The sequence below is a fragment of the Acanthochromis polyacanthus genome, chromosome 16 (assembly GCF_021347895.1).
Source record: "Acanthochromis polyacanthus isolate Apoly-LR-REF ecotype Palm Island chromosome 16, KAUST_Apoly_ChrSc, whole genome shotgun sequence".
Lineage (NCBI taxonomy): Eukaryota > Metazoa > Chordata > Actinopteri > Pomacentridae > Acanthochromis > Acanthochromis polyacanthus.
In genome coordinates, this window is record NC_067128.1 from 25916414 (window position 1) to 25937456 (window position 21043).

At 38.4% G+C, this 21043-nt stretch overlaps 1 protein-coding gene and 1 long non-coding RNA gene across 3 annotated transcripts in view; both read right to left on the reverse strand.

Moving 5' to 3' along the window:
• LOC127537755 (uncharacterized) overlaps positions 1-21043 on the reverse strand; it is a 329554-nt gene that overhangs the window by 249970 nt on the left and 58541 nt on the right. The gene's annotated exons all lie outside the window — the stretch shown is intronic.
• The window catches only part of ezrb (ezrin b), a 42073-nt gene that overhangs the window by 17476 nt on the left and 3554 nt on the right, over positions 1-21043 (reverse strand). For both annotated transcript variants that reach the window (XM_022205141.2, XM_022205140.2), the window contains 5 exons: positions 15783-15866; positions 8511-8606; positions 6607-6881; positions 5252-5335; positions 4994-5140 (listed from right to left, as the gene is read on the reverse strand). In XM_022205141.2, coding sequence (XP_022060833.1) covers positions 4994-5140; positions 5252-5335; positions 6607-6881; positions 8511-8606; positions 15783-15866 — 686 coding nt within the window. The remainder of the gene's footprint in view (positions 1-4993; positions 5141-5251; positions 5336-6606; positions 6882-8510; positions 8607-15782; positions 15867-21043) is intronic.

Sequence of the window (21043 nt, forward strand, 5' to 3'; positions counted from 1 at the left end):
TCGCCACATTTCAGGCTTCAAACATAAAGATATAAAATTCTAATTTTTTGTCAAGAATCAACAACAATTGGGACACAATCGTGAAGTGGAATGAAACTTATTGGATATTTTATACTTTTTAACAAATAAAAACTGAAAAGTGGGGCGTGCAATATTATTCGGTCCCTTTACTTTCAGTGCAGCAAACTCACTCCAGAAGTTCAGTGAGGATCTCTGAATGATCCAATGTTGTCCTAAATGACTGATGATGATAAATAGAATCCACCTGTGTGTAATCAATTCTCCGTATAAATGCACCTGCTTTGTGATAGTCTCAGGGTTCTGTTTAAAGTGCAGAGAGCATCATGAAGCCCAAGGAACACACCAGGCAGGTCCGAGATACTGTTGTGGAGAAGTTTAAAGCCGGATTTGGATACAAAAAGATTTCCCACGCTTTAAACATCTCAAGGAGCACTGTGCAAGCAATCATATTGAAATGGAAGGAGTATCAGACCACTGCAAATCTACCAAGACCCGGCCGTCCTTCTAAACTTTCACCTCGAACAAGGAGAAGACTGATCAGAGATGCAGCCAAGAGGCCCATGATCACTCTGGATGAACTGCAGAGATCTACAGCTGAGGTGGGAGAGTCTGTTCATAGGACAGCAATCAGTCGTACACTGCACAAATCTGGCCTTTATGGAAGAGTGGCAAGAAGAAAGCCATTTCTCAAAGATATCCATAAAAAGTCTCGTTTGAAGTTTGCCACAAGCCACCTGGGAGACACACCAAACATGTGGAAGAAGGTGCTCTGGTCGGATGAAACCAAAATCGAACTTTTTGGCCACAATGCAAAACGATATGTTTGGCGTAAAAGCAACACAGCTCATCACCCTGAACACACCATCCCCACTGTCAAACATGGTGGTGGCAGCCTCATGGTTTGGGCCTGCTTTTCTTCAGCAGGGACAGGGAAGATGGTTAAAATTGATGGGAAGATGAATGGAGCCAAATACAGGACCATTCTGGAAGAAAACCTGTTGGAGTCTGCAAAAGACCTGAGACTGGGACGGAGATTTATCTTCCAACAGGACAATGATCCAAAACATAAAGATAAATCTACAATGGAATGGTTCACAAATAAACGTATCCAGGTGTTAGAATGGCCAAGTCAAAGTCCAGACCTGAATCCAATCGAGAATCTGTGGGCAGAGCTGAAGACTGCTGTTCACAAACGCTCTCCATCCAACCTCACTGAGCTCGAGCTGTTTTGCAAGGAAGAATGGGCAAGAATTTCAGTCTCTCGATGTGCAAAACTGATAGAGACATACCCCAAGCGACTTGCAGCTGTAATTGCAGCAAAAGGTGGCACTACAAAGTATTAATGCAAGGGGGTCGAATAATATTGCACGCCCCACTTTTCAGGTTTTTATTTGTTAAAAAAGTTTAAAATATCCAATAAATTTCGTTCCACTTCACGATTGTGTCCCACTTGTTGTTGATTCTTGACAAAAAATTAAAATTTTATATCTTTATGTTTGAAGCCTGAAATGTGGCGAAAGGTTGAAAAGTTCAAGGGGGCCGAATGCTTTCACAAGGCACTGTATGTGCACTACTGTCCTTAGATGAAGACACATATTTAGGGCTGCATATGGAGTAGGGATCAACAGATATAAGATTTTGGGGGGTGTTTTTTGGGCAGATGTTGAGGGTCAACTGATATCAATATTTTTGTAATACAGAAAAGCTGACAATCAATATGTGGAGCTGATATACGTGTGTGTGTGTGTGTGTGTGTGTGTGTGTGTGTGCATGCACGCATATATATATATATATATATACACACACACACACACACACATACATACATATGTATGTGTGTGTGTGTGTGTGTGTGTGTGTGTGTGTATATATATATATATATATATATATATATATAAAAACTTATTAACAGCATGTGATAGCATTGTAATTCATGAGACTACAATTCATGACTACTGGACTACTAGACTACTTTATTAATAAGGATGGCTTATAGTGAATACATGCATAGGCTATATATGTTAAAGATTATATATTAACAGCATATAATAGTAGGGAACCTGTCACTGATAGCTAAGCTTCTTGATTAATAATCATTGTATGTACCATATGTTCAACAGAAAATGAGTGACGATTAGACCCTCCAGAAAAACGCGATTATGCGATCGCATGAATTCCCGCATTAATCACCAAAATGCCGCTGATTATGCGGGGGTCAATTATTTCCCAAAAGGCCGCATAATCCCCGCAAAACAGTGCATAATTCCAGCAAGAATCTCACATTTTCACGAAAAAAAAGAGAAATATGCGGGTCTCGCTTGATTTCACAATTTCCACATAAAATGAGAAAACTATAACCAATAGAAGCACTAGAAGCACGAGCTGATGCGGAGCGCGGCGCTCAGAGACGAAAAACAAGAATGGCGAATGCTCAAAGATCACATTTACCAACGAATATTTCAGCCAGAGACCGGGCAAAACAGTACCCAGATTTACTGCACGAAACTGGGGGGAAACTTTTTTGCACCCCGTGCAACATCGTTCTGGAGCACCGAAGACAAACAACCGGGAGATAGAGGAGGAGGACGAGGAGTGGGAGGGCATGGGCGTTGAGGAAGAGGGGATCGAGGATAATGAATAATTTTGATTTGATTGTACTCTGATTGTTATTATTTTTTGTTTTCTCTATTCTTGTTATTTAATTTTTCAGAAACTGATGCATTGTTTTGAGAGAGAGGGAGAAGGGACAGGAGATCGGATTGGATCATTATTTTTTGTGACCTAATTTTTTTCATGCACCAGAGATTGCACTTTGTTTTATTTTGTTATTGCATATATGCACTTGTTTTGTACATTATTGCATATCAATATGGTATTGTTCAATGATTGCACTGAGCAGGGCTCCCCAAAGTGCAATATGGCTCTTATATTTAGACCAGTAGTATTGGCTCGTTGAGAGCTGTTATTTTTAGAGTTCAAAGTTGATGTTCAACAGTTAAGTTTAAACTGTGTTTGAAAACACTGGAGCAGGTAGTTTGCTCTACCTCAAAGTATAACTAAGAGGAAAGAATGTTTTATTTCTGAGAAATTTGTGATTGAGGAATGTTTAAGTCATGCTTAAGCTGATAATAAATGAAACATTGGCAGCACTTACTGTAATGTGTCTTGCATGTAGTATGTCTGTTTATCTTTATATTGCTCTTTTTCATTCAGTGGTAGCCTAGTAACAGGATGTAGGAGAAGAATCACCTTTTTGTCCCAGTTCTTACATATTTCGCATCTTTTTGCATATTTTACAACTATTCGCATACTTGGTAACTTTCCACAATTTCCCCGCATAAAATGGCATAAAAACCTCGCATATTTATTCGCATAATCAAAGATTTTAGCCCGCGGAATCAAGGATTTTAGTCCGCGGAAATCAAGGTTTTTTGCCCGTGTTTTTCTGGAGGGTCTAGATGATGTGAGCATCCTGTGACAGATGAGTTGATTGAGATCCATAAAAGTTTATCTGAGACATTTCTGTCTGCTGTTACTCTCTGTTTTGTTAATCTTTTTCTATCCTAATTACTTTTATTCCCCACTAAGGTCCAGATTTATTTAATGTCCAGTAGTATTTCCTATTGTTTTCCAGACTTTTCCAGGGTAATCTGTGACTACCTCCTAACATGGTCAAGGGTGGATGATGAAATATATGTCATGGGTTATAGTGATAAAGCAGTAAGCAGCAAAACTTAGCGGCCAAGCAATCAGCCCTTTCTGCACAGCCACATTTTGCACAGGCATTGTTTCATTTACGGACATTCATTAGCTAGTTACTGGAATTCTGTGACAAATATGACTAATTATGTCTGGAGCATTTCACAGCAATGACTGTTAGAAAAGTTAAACAAAAATATAAAAAGCCAGAAAATATTAACTGCTGATACATTTTTCAGTGTCAATTAATGTGCTTACAGTACAAAATGTAACAATTTCCTAAAATCCAAGGTGACATTTTCTAATTGCTTGTTTTGTCCAATTAACAGTCATAAAGCTGAAGATATTTAATTTACAAAAACAGATACAATATTCTAAAATTTAAAATATAAATAACTAATGCATGTAATTTTACATTTTTAACATGGATTTATGATCATTCTTTTTAATGTAACCACTATTAAAAGAAGTGAATATGATACCTGAACAGCTACACTGTTGAAATGTGTTAAACTATGCTTGCTAAGGAGAAAGACTTAGAGCATAAAGAGTTAATTCAGCTCCAGACTGCACCTCAGTGAGGCCTTGGCTGCACTGCTATATTGCAGGCCTGCTGCCCTCATTTGAGAGGCAGTGTTGTAGGTTAGCTTCACATTCTTAGTGCTGCACAGCTTGAAAAACCAGTTGGTGTAGCCATGGCTACAGCAGAGGGCACCGTGGAGGAGAGGCTTTCTATGTTAATCCCAGAGACAGATTTACACTGGGACATAGTATGTTTCTGAGTAATGTGTTTCTCAGTTTGTTGAAGTTTTCATACCCATGTTAAGTTGCATTAAGGCTAAATGAAAGACTGGATGAACTTCAATTCAGTGACAGCTATAGTAATTCAATCATGTAGATTTGAGGAGACAAAGAATCAGCTAGTACAAGTTTGACTAGCCGCAAGGCAGCTGACTTGCTAAACTGTGACATTACCCTCCCACCAGAGTGAAGTAGAAACTTCAAATAAATCAGATTTTAGATGACAAATAGTCATAAAAATCTATGGTAAGCTGCTGGTTTTGAATATCTAAGTTTGTATCCATTTGACCTGTATTGTTGTTCCTGCGATGCTGACTGCTGACAAACAAGTACAGTGATTAATTACAGATACAGACCTGGTGCAGCCAGTTTTGCTTTGTGTCACAGGTTTGCAGGTAGCAGCATGCTAAACATTAGAGCCACCAAGAGCAAGGCTGTTTACTGGAAGGATCTGTGAAAATACAGTGCTTACTTGTCCTCCTTCTCATAAATGTTGAGTCCCAGAGCATCCACTCCCAGCCACAGCTCTGTTCCCTTCTTATTCTTGATATCAAAGTAGTTGACTCCATACATTTCCAGGTCCTGGGCGATTTTCAGGTACTCCAGCATAGCATCCTCCCTGCAAAAATAGAAACAGATGAGGAAATGAACGTTATGATCAGTCTTTGCAATTCCTACTAGCACTGCGCTATACTGTACACTACACAAAGTTGTTGTTAGCATTGCTCACTTCAGCATCTCGCGGTGTTCCTCGTGCCACACTTGAATCCTTTCCTCCCACTGTTCTCTAGACAACTTGTGCTGCTCCAGGACTCTACAGACAGAGAGATAGAAGTACAACAGTCAGCTACATCACCATATGGAAACCACTAACAAACCACATAATATGTTATGCAACATTGTGAACATTTTCATTCAAGTGTATGCAAAGTACAACAGTTTTTTTGCTTGTTTGTTTTTGTTTTTCTATTATGACATGTGGTCTGCCATACAGTCCAGTAGGGGGAAAAGCACAATAGGGGGACCACCACTGGCAACAGCTGAATGCACTGAAATTTCCAGAAATTTTATTCACTCTTAAATGCACAAGCAAAAAAAAAAACTCTTCTATTTTTACTAAGACCAGCCAGACATAGAAAATATACCATCTTCCACCTTAAGTATATCAAATATTGTTCTGGTTACTTGATCCTAAACTGTGTTGCTGATGGGCAACCATCTCGAGACAGACGAGGCAGACATACAAGAACATTCAGACTTTGAATTTACCTTGAAATATAAATTTAAAAGCATCATGTGCTGGCTAGCTTATTTAAGCAGCAAATCTGAAACACTGCGTTTTCTTGATGATACAGTATTGTCCTATGAGGAGAAACACCTCCAGAGTCTTTACTTCTATTTTTCATTGTAAAATGGTGGTCAAACATGTCTCCTACAGGGGCAAAGAGACCCCGTTATGATCAAACATGACTGTCATCATTGCCTGTCACACCCACCTAAATGTTTAAATTCTTCCAAGCTGTGACTGGTTATTAAGTGCGCCAAAGCTGCAACACCAGATTAATAGGATTTTTTGGCACACTTGACTCTGCTCAGTAGCATGTGTTATGATCATTGGTGTAATTAAGCTTTAATCTTCTTCTTGATTGCTCGTCCATTATCTACGTTTTTAATATTCACACTATTTAAAAATCGCTTCAATGGTGAGTTGGTAATTTCATATGCATATGTGATGATGGTATTAAAGAGAGATAATCTGCTGACGGTCCTCATATCTACAATACTTGAATTTGTATTTGACATTAATATTTCGAAATATTGATTGTTACATAAAGCTGTCTTGTGTCCATGGGTGTGGAGACGGTGATTTTCTTTGCTGCAGGTTCATCTAGTGCTACTGATGGGCTGTTTAATAAACAGGTACTCTTGCCCAATAATTACTTTAAGTGACTAAACTATTGTCTGTCAGTGTCGAATGCAGTGTCTTTAGACTAATAAAAGAGCATAGTACTACATAACATCTTGTTTTTTATGAAGACTGTCATATGCTCGATTCATTGTTCTAAGCACACTAATACATCTAACCTGTGCGGCAGCAGCTGTTCAGACACCAGGTATCCAGGCTGGTGGACTTCTTTGTTGTAGTCTCCAAACTTAGCCTGAACGGAGTAGGAGGCCAATAGCACGGCTGTCTCTGGAGGACAGTAAACCTCATCACTCAGGATGCTCTCCTTCACCTGCAGGAAGAAGAGCTTCTGGGTGATGTCCTGGATCAGTTCCTCAGCAACATCCTCGGGAAAGAACTTGGCCCGAAACTTGAACTGCAACGGGTTCTCCTTCTTCACGTCCTGAGATGACACCTGAAGAAAAATGAAAAGCATAGTGGCGGCAGCTATTCCCTTCCCGGCTGAGAATCTTCAGGCATGTTTCCTGAGTTAGGCTCCTTGTTTTAGCCATTTTTATCTCTGAAGAACTTTCAAATGTGCTGACTTGATATACGAAGCACACCAACAAAAATTGTGTCTTTTAATGAAAAGCAGGCCCTTCATTAGTGGATTAGTAGATAAGTTTTTAATGGTTTTTTTTAGGATTTGTTTAGTACTTTGGCTGTGACTGTACTAAAAGAAATTGCACTTGAAGACCTAGGAGTGTATCCTAATGCAATATTTCAAAAATGTATGGGGTGTCCAAAACTTGAGGAAGTACATAAATGTGTAGTACTACTGAACACAACTAGGTGCTCTTCTGGCAAACGCATAGAACAGGGTCTGGTCTAACTTTTACACTGGACCAACTTTCTTATTTGGTCGCACCTCTCACCTTCTCACAGGCGAAACACATCACTGAACATCATAGACACTACTATTTACCTATGTTTCATTTAAAAGTGCAGCAAGAACTAATGTTATCTGTTACTCAAGTAGTAAACATCTTGGAGGATGCAGGCATTGATCCCACTACCACTCACATGCTAAGCAAGTGCTCTACCATTTGAGCTAATCCCCCATGATGCAACACAATTGTGACATGGCAGTTTTAATGCGGAAGTGCATTTGTACATGCGCGCAGTGAACAGCTCATATACGTGCATTAGCACATTTTCAAGCATAAATACCTCAGTCGATCGTGTTCATGCGATGGTGAGAAGCTAAAATCATTACTGTTGTTAATGTGCATTTAATTTTGCGCCTGTACTTCTACGCAAGCCACTGTGAGTGAATGAAATGTTTTTACTTCATGTAGGTGAAAACACAAGCAATCAATCAGTTTCTCACTGACAACAAAGAACCAATATGGATTAAACTTCGTGAATGTCAGCTTTGGTTTAAAAAGAAACATCTGCTGCAGCTCTTTAACCCAAGCATGCCTGCTTTGTCCTAATTTTCTTTTTAAATCCAGCTTTAACAGTAAATGTAATTAACTGATTTAGTGTTTCCTTTTTTCATACTGGATGGATTATTGTAGGTGCTGTAACAACTAATCTAATTTTAGGACTTAAGTAGCAAACACATTGGAGGATGCGGGCATTGATCCCGCTACCTCTTGCATGCTAAGCGAGCGCTCTACCATTTGAGCTAATCCCCCATCTATACAGGAGGTAGCGTGATCGATACCCGCATTCTCCATAATGTTTGCTAAATAACTTCCTAAAATCAAAACAATACATTCTTTCTCCGTCATTCCATAATACTCTACAGAGAACTGTGCTGCAATACCTAAGCATACATGTATGCAGGCAGCAGGTATATGGCATTTCACTTTATTAAAAGGATAAAAATTCCAATAACTTACAAAACAGACCAATGCTGTTGAATAACTGTTCAGTTTATAAGTTGCATCTAAGTTTAAATAGTGCTATCTGGTCTAGTTTATTTATCATTCACAACTGATCATGTCATTATTTTTGCCTTAATGATGTGAGCATTTTTAAAACTCATTATTATGACATTACATTGAAAAAAATAACATATTCTTAGGTTAAATCTTACCTTTTTGTCCAGTTTTAGCCAAGTGTGGTAACCCTTGCCATCCATATACTGAAGTCCAAAGTACCAGATCTCGCGTAAGCCGATGGTTTTTACCACCTGCACAGAACAAAGCAAGTTTTGAAACATAGCAGGGTTATAACAAATATTTACTTTCAATGCTACATACTCTGGTGATTATTTTTGATCAATCAAATAATTCTTTGGTCTGTCAAATGGAGAAAACATTTTCAAACAAGAAAAGCACTCAGAGAGCACAGTACTCCGCCAAGGCTGCTCAGTCGTTGTACGATTTAGGATAAGTCTTGATAAGTCCACAGTGGTGGATATGTAGTAGGATCGTAATCATGTGATCGTCTGCAGGCAGCCAACACAGCTTTCCCTTGTTGTCATTGTTACAGTGACGCTGTGCCGCTATCTCGCAATGATATGGAAATCTTTAACAAATCCAAGGATCCACACTGTACACCACATCACTGCCAAAATCTAATCAGGTGGTCTTTGTGTCACTTCTGACTTTCCCTGAAAATTTCATCCAAATCTGTTATTCTGTTTTTGAGTAATATTACGCCAATCGTCACATAACTCCACTGAGTTCTTTGGACGAGTAAAAATGGTGGTCAACATTTTCTAGAAGGCAAGGTGTTTTGCCAATCTGGCCAAATGAAAGAACCCAAACCTATTCAGTAAAATACATTTGGAAAGAATGAAACCTTAAATGTAACACTCAGGTACTAGACTAATCTGGAGGATTACTATACTATTACACAGCATGAAGTTGGCTTTGGCAATGCAGTTATCTACTGCCAGGACAAACGAAACCGCCCTCTTAAATACTGTATGTTTGATGTTTTCAGGTAAATGATTTTGGACAGAGAGGTGGTTCCGTGGTTACTACAGTCAAACTATTGTTTCTCTCTACTTGCAATGAAGTATCACTTCGCTAACATCTCTGCTGGCTGCAATATGCTACAACAGATGAAAGAGCAATCAGGGCCGGTCTTCAACAAAGTGGTCCCATTGTTTGGTCGAGGGGGAGGAGCGAAAGTGTATAAAGAGGGTGTGCTGCATAACTAGCATCCTATATGACTTTAGTAACAGACTGCAAAGACTGAAGTGAAGTTGAGGGAGTCTACTGTATACCATTTCCAAGGCTGTTTCAAAATTCCTACCTATTAACATCTAACATGCAGAGTCTGAAGACAGTTTTTAACTATCTTGCCTCATAAGAATATTTTTAGTTCAGCAATTTAACGATTTTTTCCAACTAATTTTTGACTTCTGCTACAGGAAATGCTACCATTTTCCACTGGCTTTGAGGAGAAACTCCAAAAATCAGAGGCTCTTTATGGTCTAGACACCAGTCAAGGTTCAGGATTACATACATACAACATCCTGAATATTCAGCTATGGGGATGTAGAATGTTGTGTCGATCCCATTTTTCTGAAGGCATAGACTCTTACCTTCTCATGAATAATTAGAGTTAACTACAGCTACTGACTTCTTTGAGCCAAGTTAGATAGGGTTCATTTGACACACTCAATAGACTGCTACAAACTACAATAGGAAAGTCAAAGGAGCTGAGTATCTGATGAAGCAAATCATTGACTTGAACAAGTCAGTAAAGTCACATGGGGTCATTTTAAAGATGGTTCAGATCCCAAAATCAACTGTGCAAACAATTGTAGGTATAAAGTGCATGGTGCAGTTGTGACACTGCCACTATTAGAAAGAAAACACAAGCTATCACCTTCTGTTGAGAGGCAGTTTGTCAGGATGGTCAGATCAACCAAGAACCACCAAAAAGCAGGTCTGCAATGCATTAGAAGCTGCTGAAACAAATGGGTCAGTGTCTACATTCAAGCATGTTTTATGTCACCATGGGCTGACAAGCTGCTGTGCAAGAAGGAAAGTTCTGTGGCGAGATGAAGCAAAAAATGAGCTATTTGGCTACAATGAACAGCAATATGTTTGAAAGAGAGAAGGTGTGGACTTTAACCCCAAGAACACCAAACTTACTGTCAAGCATGGTCTACAGGCTGTTTTGCTAACAATAGAACTGGTAAACAAAGTATATGGAATAATGAAGAAGGCAGATTACCTCCACATTCTTCAGGAAAACCTAAAATCACAAGCTAGAGGGCTGCGTCTTGGATGCAGTTGGGTGTTCCAACAAGACACTGACCCCAAATACTCATAAAAAATGTAAATAAATGGCTAAATTGGGCTAGAATTGTGGATTTAGACTGGGCCTTCATAAAAAGCTGACTTGAACCCTGTAGACTATGCTGAAGGAATACGTCTGCGTCAGAAACATTTCAAATATTAGCGTCGCTGTATGCATAATTTTGACGTGTCAGATTTTTCATATTTTCAAAAAAACTACAACAAATCTATGAAGAAACTGAAAATCCATGGTTGTTTTTTGTGACAAAATTTGTGTGCTTCAATCATTCCATCAATGAACATTGAGAGTTATGGGAACCATTGAAAACTCACTACTGCCAAGACATATACATTTCTGTTTCCAACTTTCCAGCAGGACACTCTAGGAAATCCTGTTTTCTGTGCATATGTGTGTTATAAAGTTGGACTAGCTCTCTCAGGCCCTTTTCAAACATCCATCTAGTCATCATGCGAAGGGCCAAATTGCCTGGGTGAAGTTTAAGTCAACATACTGGCACTTATTTCAAGCTCAGTTCCAGTGAGCCAAGATAAAAATTCAAATCAAACTTTCTGTCTGTTAGTTGCCAATACAAAATACAGGGTGGACTGACCTATGAAAGAACAGATCAAGGGTTTTTGATCCTGGGACCTTCTGAACTGTATTAAATGCAAACAATAAGCACTAGAAGAAGCCTGGAATGAGACAGCACCACAGGCTGCATCTCATGTGTTGTGAAACTCATAAGGTCTCAGAAAACAAGCCGCATTGCCATGGTGGTTTTTGCTTTGGGGTCCACAGAGGAAGAGTCGGAGAAAGAGAACGATTTCCAGACAGATACCTAAAATGAACAACTGAAGTAAACATTTCCCAGTGCAAGCTTCGACAAGATGGAATGTCACATGATGGACAAACTACCATCAATGACAGGCTGTGCATATTATGAACACCTGCCAGCAAATAATGCTGTTCATTAGAGAAGGATTAAATCTGAACCTGGGAACACAGGTTTAGTCAACTGACCTCACAGCAGGTTATTTTGGCGGGTTAAATTGACTTAAATGAGTTGCTAGCTTGTTCCAATGTACATCAAGAACTCCAAAGACTTGCTGTAAGATCACTGAAACCAGAACACTCCAATGCCAAATTTGGTTTCTACGTGTCTGGAAATTTACCAAGCTACATTTAAAGAATTCCAATTTTAGTTAACAGTTTAGATCCCCTAACAGCCTGTAGCCGCAAACAAAAAAATAAATAAATAAAATGTTACTCTCTGTGGGGGTCTAGAGCAAATACTTCAGACTAATAGCCTAGCTGCGCTAGACAACCCACGGCAACGAATTTAATTCTCTGCCAGGGTGGGTCTAGTTACCCTCCATAAGGCTCGAGGCTGGATTCTCCTAAAACTGGCCAGACGAATCACCATGAAGTGTAGAGTCAGAAGGCGGGCATAACTAAGTGACGATAGAGGCGCGACGATTCTGACAGAAACAACCGGCGCACAATAAACAGTTATCTTTCGACTCGGCTTTAGCCACAGCCCTTAAAGATATGAAGCTAAAATTCAACTTGAAAGATAAACAAAGGACGGCACTGAAGTGTTTCATTGAAAAGAAAGACGTATTTGGACTTATGCCGACGGGATAAATCCTTAATATACCAGTTGGCTCCGCTGGTTGGGAAGCTAATGGGACTTAGCCACAATCCGCCGGCGCTCTAGGAACTCCGTCAGCCTATTCATTGCGCTGATTGGTTGTATACCTACCCAATTGCTGCAGAGTGATTTGAAGACAACCTTTTAGCTCGCCTCCCTCCCTGTCGAGCGGCCCTAGACCCTTGTGCCGTCAGAAACATGGGTCTAGCGCGACTAGGCTATCAGACTAACACATTAAATTGAGGACTTCTTAATCCCTTGTGAGGTCATTTTTGAGAAACCTGTTTTTTGAAAAGATGTTAATTGAAAAACGTTTGTGATTTTAATAATCTATGAAAAAATATGAATACACACTTGTGTAAAAAATAAAAAAAACTTGCATGGACTTTGCATGAACAGTTAAATATATATAACATTTGTAGTCAGGTTGAAGGAGCTAAATTGTTGCTGATTATTTGTGACCAGCCAGTTCAGATTCATTTTAGGTTGAGAAGCAAAGGTTACAGTGCCACAAAGGAAAAACTAGCATAACATAAGTCTGCAGCCTTGTCTTACAATCATGTCACAGAGTGAAAGTTTCCCCTACAGGTTAATGGGAGCTTAGGCTCTGTGGTGAAAGAGAGGAATGCCACTGGGCTGAAACAGCATTACTCACTGTATGCTCTGGGCTGAATAACCCAGAGTCCTCCAGTGACTGAGGAGGGGAAGGGAGAGATTTAACCAGTCAGGCCCCAAACAGGGACCTATCAGCACAAAGATGAAAGAGTTTGTTTTTTGATATGAGAGCGGTGGTGAGGGCCATGGGTACGCACCTAGGAAAATTAATCTGTTACTTTCAGAACATTTAAAAAGGTTGGCTGATGTGTTCTGAACAGATACAACACACTGAGAAGAGATAAAACTTAACAGCATATCTAAATTGTAAAATGTAATCTGTGATTTTTCTCCCTGTGGTGTGTGGCAATTGTGAAAGGAGCAGCAGTGCACATTCATATGAAACTTAAACTGCATGAGGGTGTGTAAGGGAGTGGCAGCCGTTTCTCTTTAAGAACGACATGACAAGGACTAAGGCTATGATCAGCTTTGACCACAAGGGCCACACCAGGCCTCACACTCACCCTGTGAATGAGCTCACTGCTGTTACTCAACATTTCCACAGAACCTGCTGAAACACTCTGAGTGCTCTTCTGTTTCTGCAACAGATTACTGCCAAGCCACCCATTTTAAACTAAATCAGAGTGCTGACAAACATAAGGCAACATCTCAGGTTAAATGTCAGCCAAATTCATCTCTAAGTGTTGGCTTCAGACAAGGAGTGTAGCTAGTCTTCCATGCTGAAAAAAGTAAATTATGCAGAACAGTCTTTGCCATTATCACAGGGAATGAGAGATAATCTGTGACACACACCACTGAAAGCAATGCTAACAAGTATTCACAGGAATTCACCAGCACCTTGGAATAGTGATATGTCTAGGGCAAATATTGGGTCTTTAGCTTTGTAGTGAGAGCTTTAGAGTATGAAGAGAGGAAATACAACAATTTCTGAATATGGTTGTTCTTAGGTTTTTGGAGGCATTATGCTTAACGTAACAGGGTTAAAATGTCTTTTGACTAAAATCTTTTCAATACTGTAGTTGAGATGAAAGGTGAATCTCTGACAGGCAGTCACAACACACACATTCAGCTACACTTGCTTTTGAAAAACTAGTTATGCAGGAAATGGCTAAAACAATGTCTTTCCTACCCCGGTGCTGTCATAAAGACACAGAGAAGCTCGCACTGATGACATGTCATCTACATACAACGGTAACTGCAAACTGAAATATAATTCTTCTCCAGTAAGATAGCAACCTGTACATCTGTAACAGGGAAAAATAATACACAAACTTAGGTCAAAATTAATTTCATCAAGTGTGACCTGAACAAGCTATAATCAAAGTGAGGTCAAATATTAGCAGTATTAATTTATAATTTAAAAAAACAACAGTTTTACAACAAGACAGGGTGCATTTTCTAAATAATCATACATATAACAGAAAATTGCGTAAAATGTCAACAATTAATGACAAGTAGAGAACAAGTACAAGGTGCAACATAATGCATTATACTAGAGAGCTACAGCCATTATTATTATTATTGGGACTATACCTTTCACTCTGACTTTTACCATACAGATTTCATTCACTACTTTCAATTTTCCCTATACCATTAACTATTAGTTTGATATATGCCTTAAGTTTTATTTGTTCACATCAGCTATGTGAAACTGTTATTTTTCATCACTTGAAACCATTAATAATAGAGACTGCAAAGGACTATTGATGCCAAAAACGGTCACAAAACTCTTTTTCCTAACATAGATGATGCCAGTGACACCACATGATAATATAGGATGCAGCAGTTAGTGAATGTTCATGGCAATAACTAGTTAGTGGCTAACAGGAAAATTACACTAAAAGAGTTTGGAAATCAATAATTAATAATAGGTACGGACTTTAGTGGGCAACAAAAATTCTAGAACAAAGAAAGATTAAGAAAGACGTAACTGCAGGAGACAAACTGATCAATCTCAGTTAATCCAGCATAAACAGAGGAGGAAATTTAATTGCTCCTGTTTCTATTTTTCATATACAGTTATAGTCACCCTTGTTAATGAAGAAGACCGGTTATGACTAACAGGTTCTCTGCTTTCATATGCTGCTGAAACATTATATTTAATGTACATCAGTTTGGCCTGTCTTGATAAAAAATAATTGGCATCGGTATCAGCCCTGTGAAATCGTTTTGGCCAATCTCTATTTCTTACTTTATTTCTAAAATTCTTCACTGTAGCGAGTGTTTTTCTTCTGTATCACAATGTAATTGCTGTGTGATGATATCAGTTGTTTCTGGCTTCTGCCATTGGTCAGGTGCACTCAGCACTACAGTTTTAGAAAATGGCAGCTGCAAAGTCTGGGAGTATTTCAAATAATGTAAAACTAAAAACTGGTTTGTAAACTGTCCACAGTTTGGATGGCAGGTCACAACAGCGGAACAAAATGCACAAGCACCTAATAAGAACACAAAACTCAACAAAAAATGAAACTAAATAAAATGATCAATTAGATTGTTTTTATAATTTATAAAACTTATGATTTATTGACTACACTGTAACATAGTTGCTAGTCTCCTCTGCTTGCCTGGCTACTGCTTGTAGCCAAGAAAAGGGAAACATGTTTATTTTTATTATTTATTTTTATTTTATTTTTTTCGTGAGTTTCAGAGGTGCTGGTAAGTATGTTTTTCCCATTGGACAAAACCAGGCTAGGTACAAAAATATAACACCAATTTGTTCCATAGTTCCATATAATTTTTGTCTCTGACATCTTTAAAAGTCAAATTCATATACTCATATTCAAGATATTTAGATGATAACACTATGTTAATGAGTCAGTACAGGAATTACATGTACTCTACCTGGTCAAAGAGCTGCTTGCCAGTTGTGCTGTTCTGGATGGCAAATTCCAGCTCAGCGTCCATGGTGGTGACGCGAACATTGACCTGTAGAAAAACATGAAAAAACGGAATATGATACTGACCCAGAGGAACAGAATGGATTTCACAGGCATGAATCAATACAAAGTAAAGTATGTCAAACTAACTGAGCATTTGTGTGTGTGTGTGTGTGTGTGTGTGTGTGTGTGTGTGTATGTGTGTGTGTGTGTGTGTGTGTGTGTGTGTGTGTGTGTTTCTGTCTGTTTCTGTCTGTTTGGTAAGGGGGTGTATTTGCAGAGTAAATACACAGGACACACTCAGTGAAGCCTGTTGCAAAACCTGAGGTGTTACTTTTTAACATTTTCAGTGAGAGCTTCAATATTTCATTTCGTAAAACAAGTAAAGAAATAATAAGTTAGTGGTCAGCAATTCTCATGAAGCCACAAAGATTGAGCAGCTAAATGTTGAAAACAATTTCTGCAGAGAAAGTAAATGGAAAGCACTTCAATGAGCTGTCCAGGATATTGTAAAAATATAGTCTAGACAGAAGATATTCAAGATGATTCATTTATTCAGTCAATTCAATGTGTCTGCTAGTGTTGGGTAAGGCTAGCTAGCATTTCATTTGTGAGCAAAACTCAAAAGCTGTAGCAAGGCAAACTTTGCTTTACCAGCAAAATCTAAATAATAAAGCACTAAGAGCTTAGAATGTTTCTACCCCTATCCTGCAATGACACGAGTGTACAATTTGAAAGTGGGAATCAGCTTCCAAATAAGCAACTTTTACCATTTTCAAATCAGAGCTAAAAATACCTTGCTTAACAAAACAAAGCTCCCTTTACTGCTACAAATGCCCCAGCAGTCTGTCACTATCACCATCGACATACTAATGGAGCCAGATTATTAAAACCTATAACAAAAATCACTGATCAGAAAGTGATCTAATACATTTAATTTTTTGGACTTCCCTTGTTTAAAATATGGTTCTGCAACTCTGAAAGCGTTTTGTTTTTTTCAACATCATGCTCTAGAAAAGCACGCTCTCCCAACATAGAATAGAATATATGAATGTGTGGAGTAGACAAGCCAACAGAAACCACTGAGTGATATCTGATCTCTAACTCAGCGCTACAGCCATAACTCACAATAAACTGAACCCATTCACAGCAGTAAAGAAATCATGACACACATGCTAAAAATATTCGCGGCAACAACCCACAGTTCCACACTGCTTCCTAAATCTAACCTGCTACAATGACATTCAGCAGATGCAAATCTTCACATTCTTGGTGGAAGGTACAGAGCTCTGGTAATGAGTAACACAAGCACTACGGTAACACAAGAGAAGAACTTGACTAAAACAGTGAGGGCCAAAATGCTTTAATGAAGGGTGCACATGACCAACAGTGTACAGATTTTGTTTCAGGATCAAACATTTACTTTGCAATACTATTACATTCAACAAATATTTGAAGGATTTGATCAGAATTTTGGGAAGTGCATTTATTTGCTTTCTGTCTGACAATTAGATGAGAAGATTAGAACCAATCTCACAGCTGTATGGTGCAGACAAATAGGTTAGCTTGTCTTAGCATAAAGCCTGGGAGCAAAAGAAAACGACTAGTCTGGCACTGTCCTATAGCCCAAAAATTAAGCCTTTGGAATATATTTTTACTGAAATAAAGTTCAAAGGCAGTTTCTGTTCTGTCTCATTTTTTCCATTCAAATTTAGGAAAAAACTGAAACACATATTCATATTGATTTGACTTAGACATAGGATTTCTGTCCTGATCTAAACATCATCAAGGTACTGAATAAAAATAAATGAAAATAGACAGAAATAGAAAAAAGAAACAACCAAAGCAAATGGCATTAAGATTGGAGACCTGCCATAATTGCTCTATAATATATCTCTGGAGATAATTCACGTCACAACTGAGAGCAAGTACTATTCTGCCAATTAATCAATGAAGCCATTCTAGCCCAAGTCTCTAGAATGTGTCAACACAACGCCCTTTCCTGTTCTGAACACTCATGATCTGAACAGCATTCCTTCAAATTTTTCAATGGTGAGGTTGAGAGGCTGCTGCAGTTAGTAAACTGAAGTAGTCACCACCTTTGTACTTCAACTGTGGATCGACTGCACTGCATTCTTCAGCAAACACTTCTCAATATTTAACCTTGTGCATAGTACACATGGCTTTAACAAAAGTTTGTAACAATGGGAATTGCCATGGAGATTTCACTGAAATGGATTGAGAGTAAAATGACCATAAACAACAGCTACCATTTGGAGCAGCAGTACAGGACAGAGACAAGCCTATAGGCTCTGCCAGCTTTAAACACATATAACTGAAGAATGAACACACAACGACTTCTGAATTAGTGAATCACACCAGAAGGGTGTTCCAGGTATGATTGAGTTATTTATTACTTAAAGGAACAAATACTAACAAAAGGACTGTGCATAAATGGAAACGCCCATGCATGTTGATGGTGGCCACGCCTTGTGTGGTTTGTGTCATGGGCTGCTATGGCAAGGAAACAGGTTATCATTTACTTCTGACACATGTGTCCTTCAGATAAGTGAAACATGAGTCAAAGAAGCATCAACACAGGAGCTGGCACTACTCTTCAAACCTGGTCAAAACTCCTGCCCCTAAAACCCTAACCCAGTAGGACCACACACAAAAAAAATCTCTTTTCCAAATGTGCTGTTTTGGAATGTTTGATATCCTGCAAAGTATTTGAACTGTAATATTTTAGGCTGCCTGTAGGTTTCTGTGCCAGTTACAATCAAACTTAAAGCGAGTTGGCACACACACAATGTGAGTTCTTTACATTTAAATTTTATGTCCATATTATTTTATGGTAAAACAATAAAAAGTAAGACAACATTTAACAGTGCTTTGATACTGCTATGAAAGACAAAATAATTGTATTAGATTAGATAGGAGTTGTCATTTCATGATATGATGTATATGAAAGGCATCTCACATCCCAACAAGTTTCATATTACTTTGCAGGTATACTTTTTGCATTTTTTTTTTTTATTTTGAAGTAAATTCAAAAATCTGACAACTGGTGCTGTTTTTCAGTAGAGTTAACAATACTACTGTGAAATTAAAATGTATGTTTAAACAACAAAAAGGTGACAGCTGCAATCAAACAGAGACTTTTAGGAGGCATTTTCTGAATGAAAGGTGAACATAGCTCTTTTTTATGGTAACATTTCCATTTATGTGTTGAATACTTAATCCGCACACATTGGACCTTAAGATACACAAGCAAATGTGTTGAAAATTAAACTACAGCTGGAGAGTGTAGTGGATTAACTGAGTAGCCTATCAACCAGAAACTATTTTGATAACTGAGTAACTGTTTCAGTTGTGTTTAAAACATACATGCCCATGAAAGTCTCTGATTTCAGTTTGGCATTTGTGAGAATCTACTGCCTTTCTTTCATGCTGATCAACAAAAAAACATTTTAACATGCATCAGAACTGTACTACGAGCTAACCAATTAAATGATGAACTGACTGATAGATGATGTGAATAAACAGGTCATATGTAAAACAAGGTCCATCTGACTGTTGCTATGACTGTTGTTTCCTGACATGTGACCATCCTTTGCTTCCCCTACCTACACAATGTTTGTGGTTAGGTGTTCTAATTTCACACTTTTCACAAAAATCTACATATAAACTCTTTACATATCTCCCCATGCTAGAAGTGAGTCAAGAGTAACAATCTTGAAATGTGAAACTTTCTGGTGCAAACACTGACAAACAAAAACTAACTTTTGGGTCCTACTGATATTTTTCATTCGATGTGGCAAAGACTGCTCCAGTCATTGGGTCACAAAACAAACAGTCAGTAGAATAAATGTTAAACAAGGGTCTGTGAGTATCACAGAAAACACAAAAGTCTGACAGTATTGTCCAAAAAGGCAGTTTTGTGGCAACTGGACAGTGTGTTGCTGCACTCAGACAGAATGATGTCATTTCCACGGCAACACTCCTGACAACCTCGAGGCTTTTCTAAACAAACCGACAACACGCTTTGTGACGCTGATTGAGGCTTTGAGTCACTGTCATTACAATACCGCTCTGTTCAATAGCAGCCCGGCTCCATAATGATCTGAACAGCATTACAGCAGCTTTTTCGGACTCTATTTTTTGCCTGTTTTGCTTTAAAAAAAGAAAAGGAAAGAAAAGAAAACGTTGCAATGTTGATCCCCTGTTGTACATGTTAGTTATTAAACTCACTGTGTGTTTTGGGCCTTAGACATATCCATGTCTATGCATTTCCATCACATTTTCCTTCGTACAATAAAATAAATACTTCCTCCTATGTGCCTCCCAGACATTTCTAAACAGTCAGCTGAGGGAGGGATATGTGCCATGTGCCACTGGACAGCATGTAATAGCTGGGGTGGGGCAAAGAGAGCCAGGAAAAACCCAGCTCATATATACAGAGCGGTCTCACAAAATAAGATATGTCACATTTTTACCATTAAACTGGGTGCAACCCCCAGTATCTGCCCAGGATATAAATAAAGGTATTTTCCACCTTGATTGTTTATGATGTTGTACAGCAGCACACAGAATTAATCCAAAAGATACACTGTAACCACTTTACAAACAACTGTGGTTATCTGAATACTTCAAGGAGTAAACTATCAACAACTCTTATTAATAGTGTTCAACTTACAAGGCATCCCCAATATGTAGGGGAAGCTTGTGATTGTAGCATACCCCTGTAACGGAGGCACCACTTTTACATTCCAATAATATAACCACATATTCAGTACAGTGAGAAAATAAATGGTTCTTTCCTGCTTGGGATGAAGTGCCATATTTTGTTTCTGTCTTATTCACTGAAGTTCTATGTGAACTGACACTGAATATATTTAAGTATTGAATGAAATGTTTTACCAAAAAAGATACAGCCAAACATGATTTATTACCCCTTAGATCTCAACAAATCTACTTTGAAACACACAGTTTCACTGTTATACTTGTATAGTTAAGTATTATTTTCCTATTAAGTTCTTTCATCAGTACGATGAGAATATGCAAAAGTTTCCATTCAGCACATATTTGCCTTTTTTTTATTAAATGAATGTAATCAAAGATACAAAGATCCTGTCTCAAACAGATGATTTAGTTAATTTTAAGAAGCTATAATCGCTGTTGACGTTTCATGTCATGTTTCAATTAGGCTTGCCTTCCTATAAAACA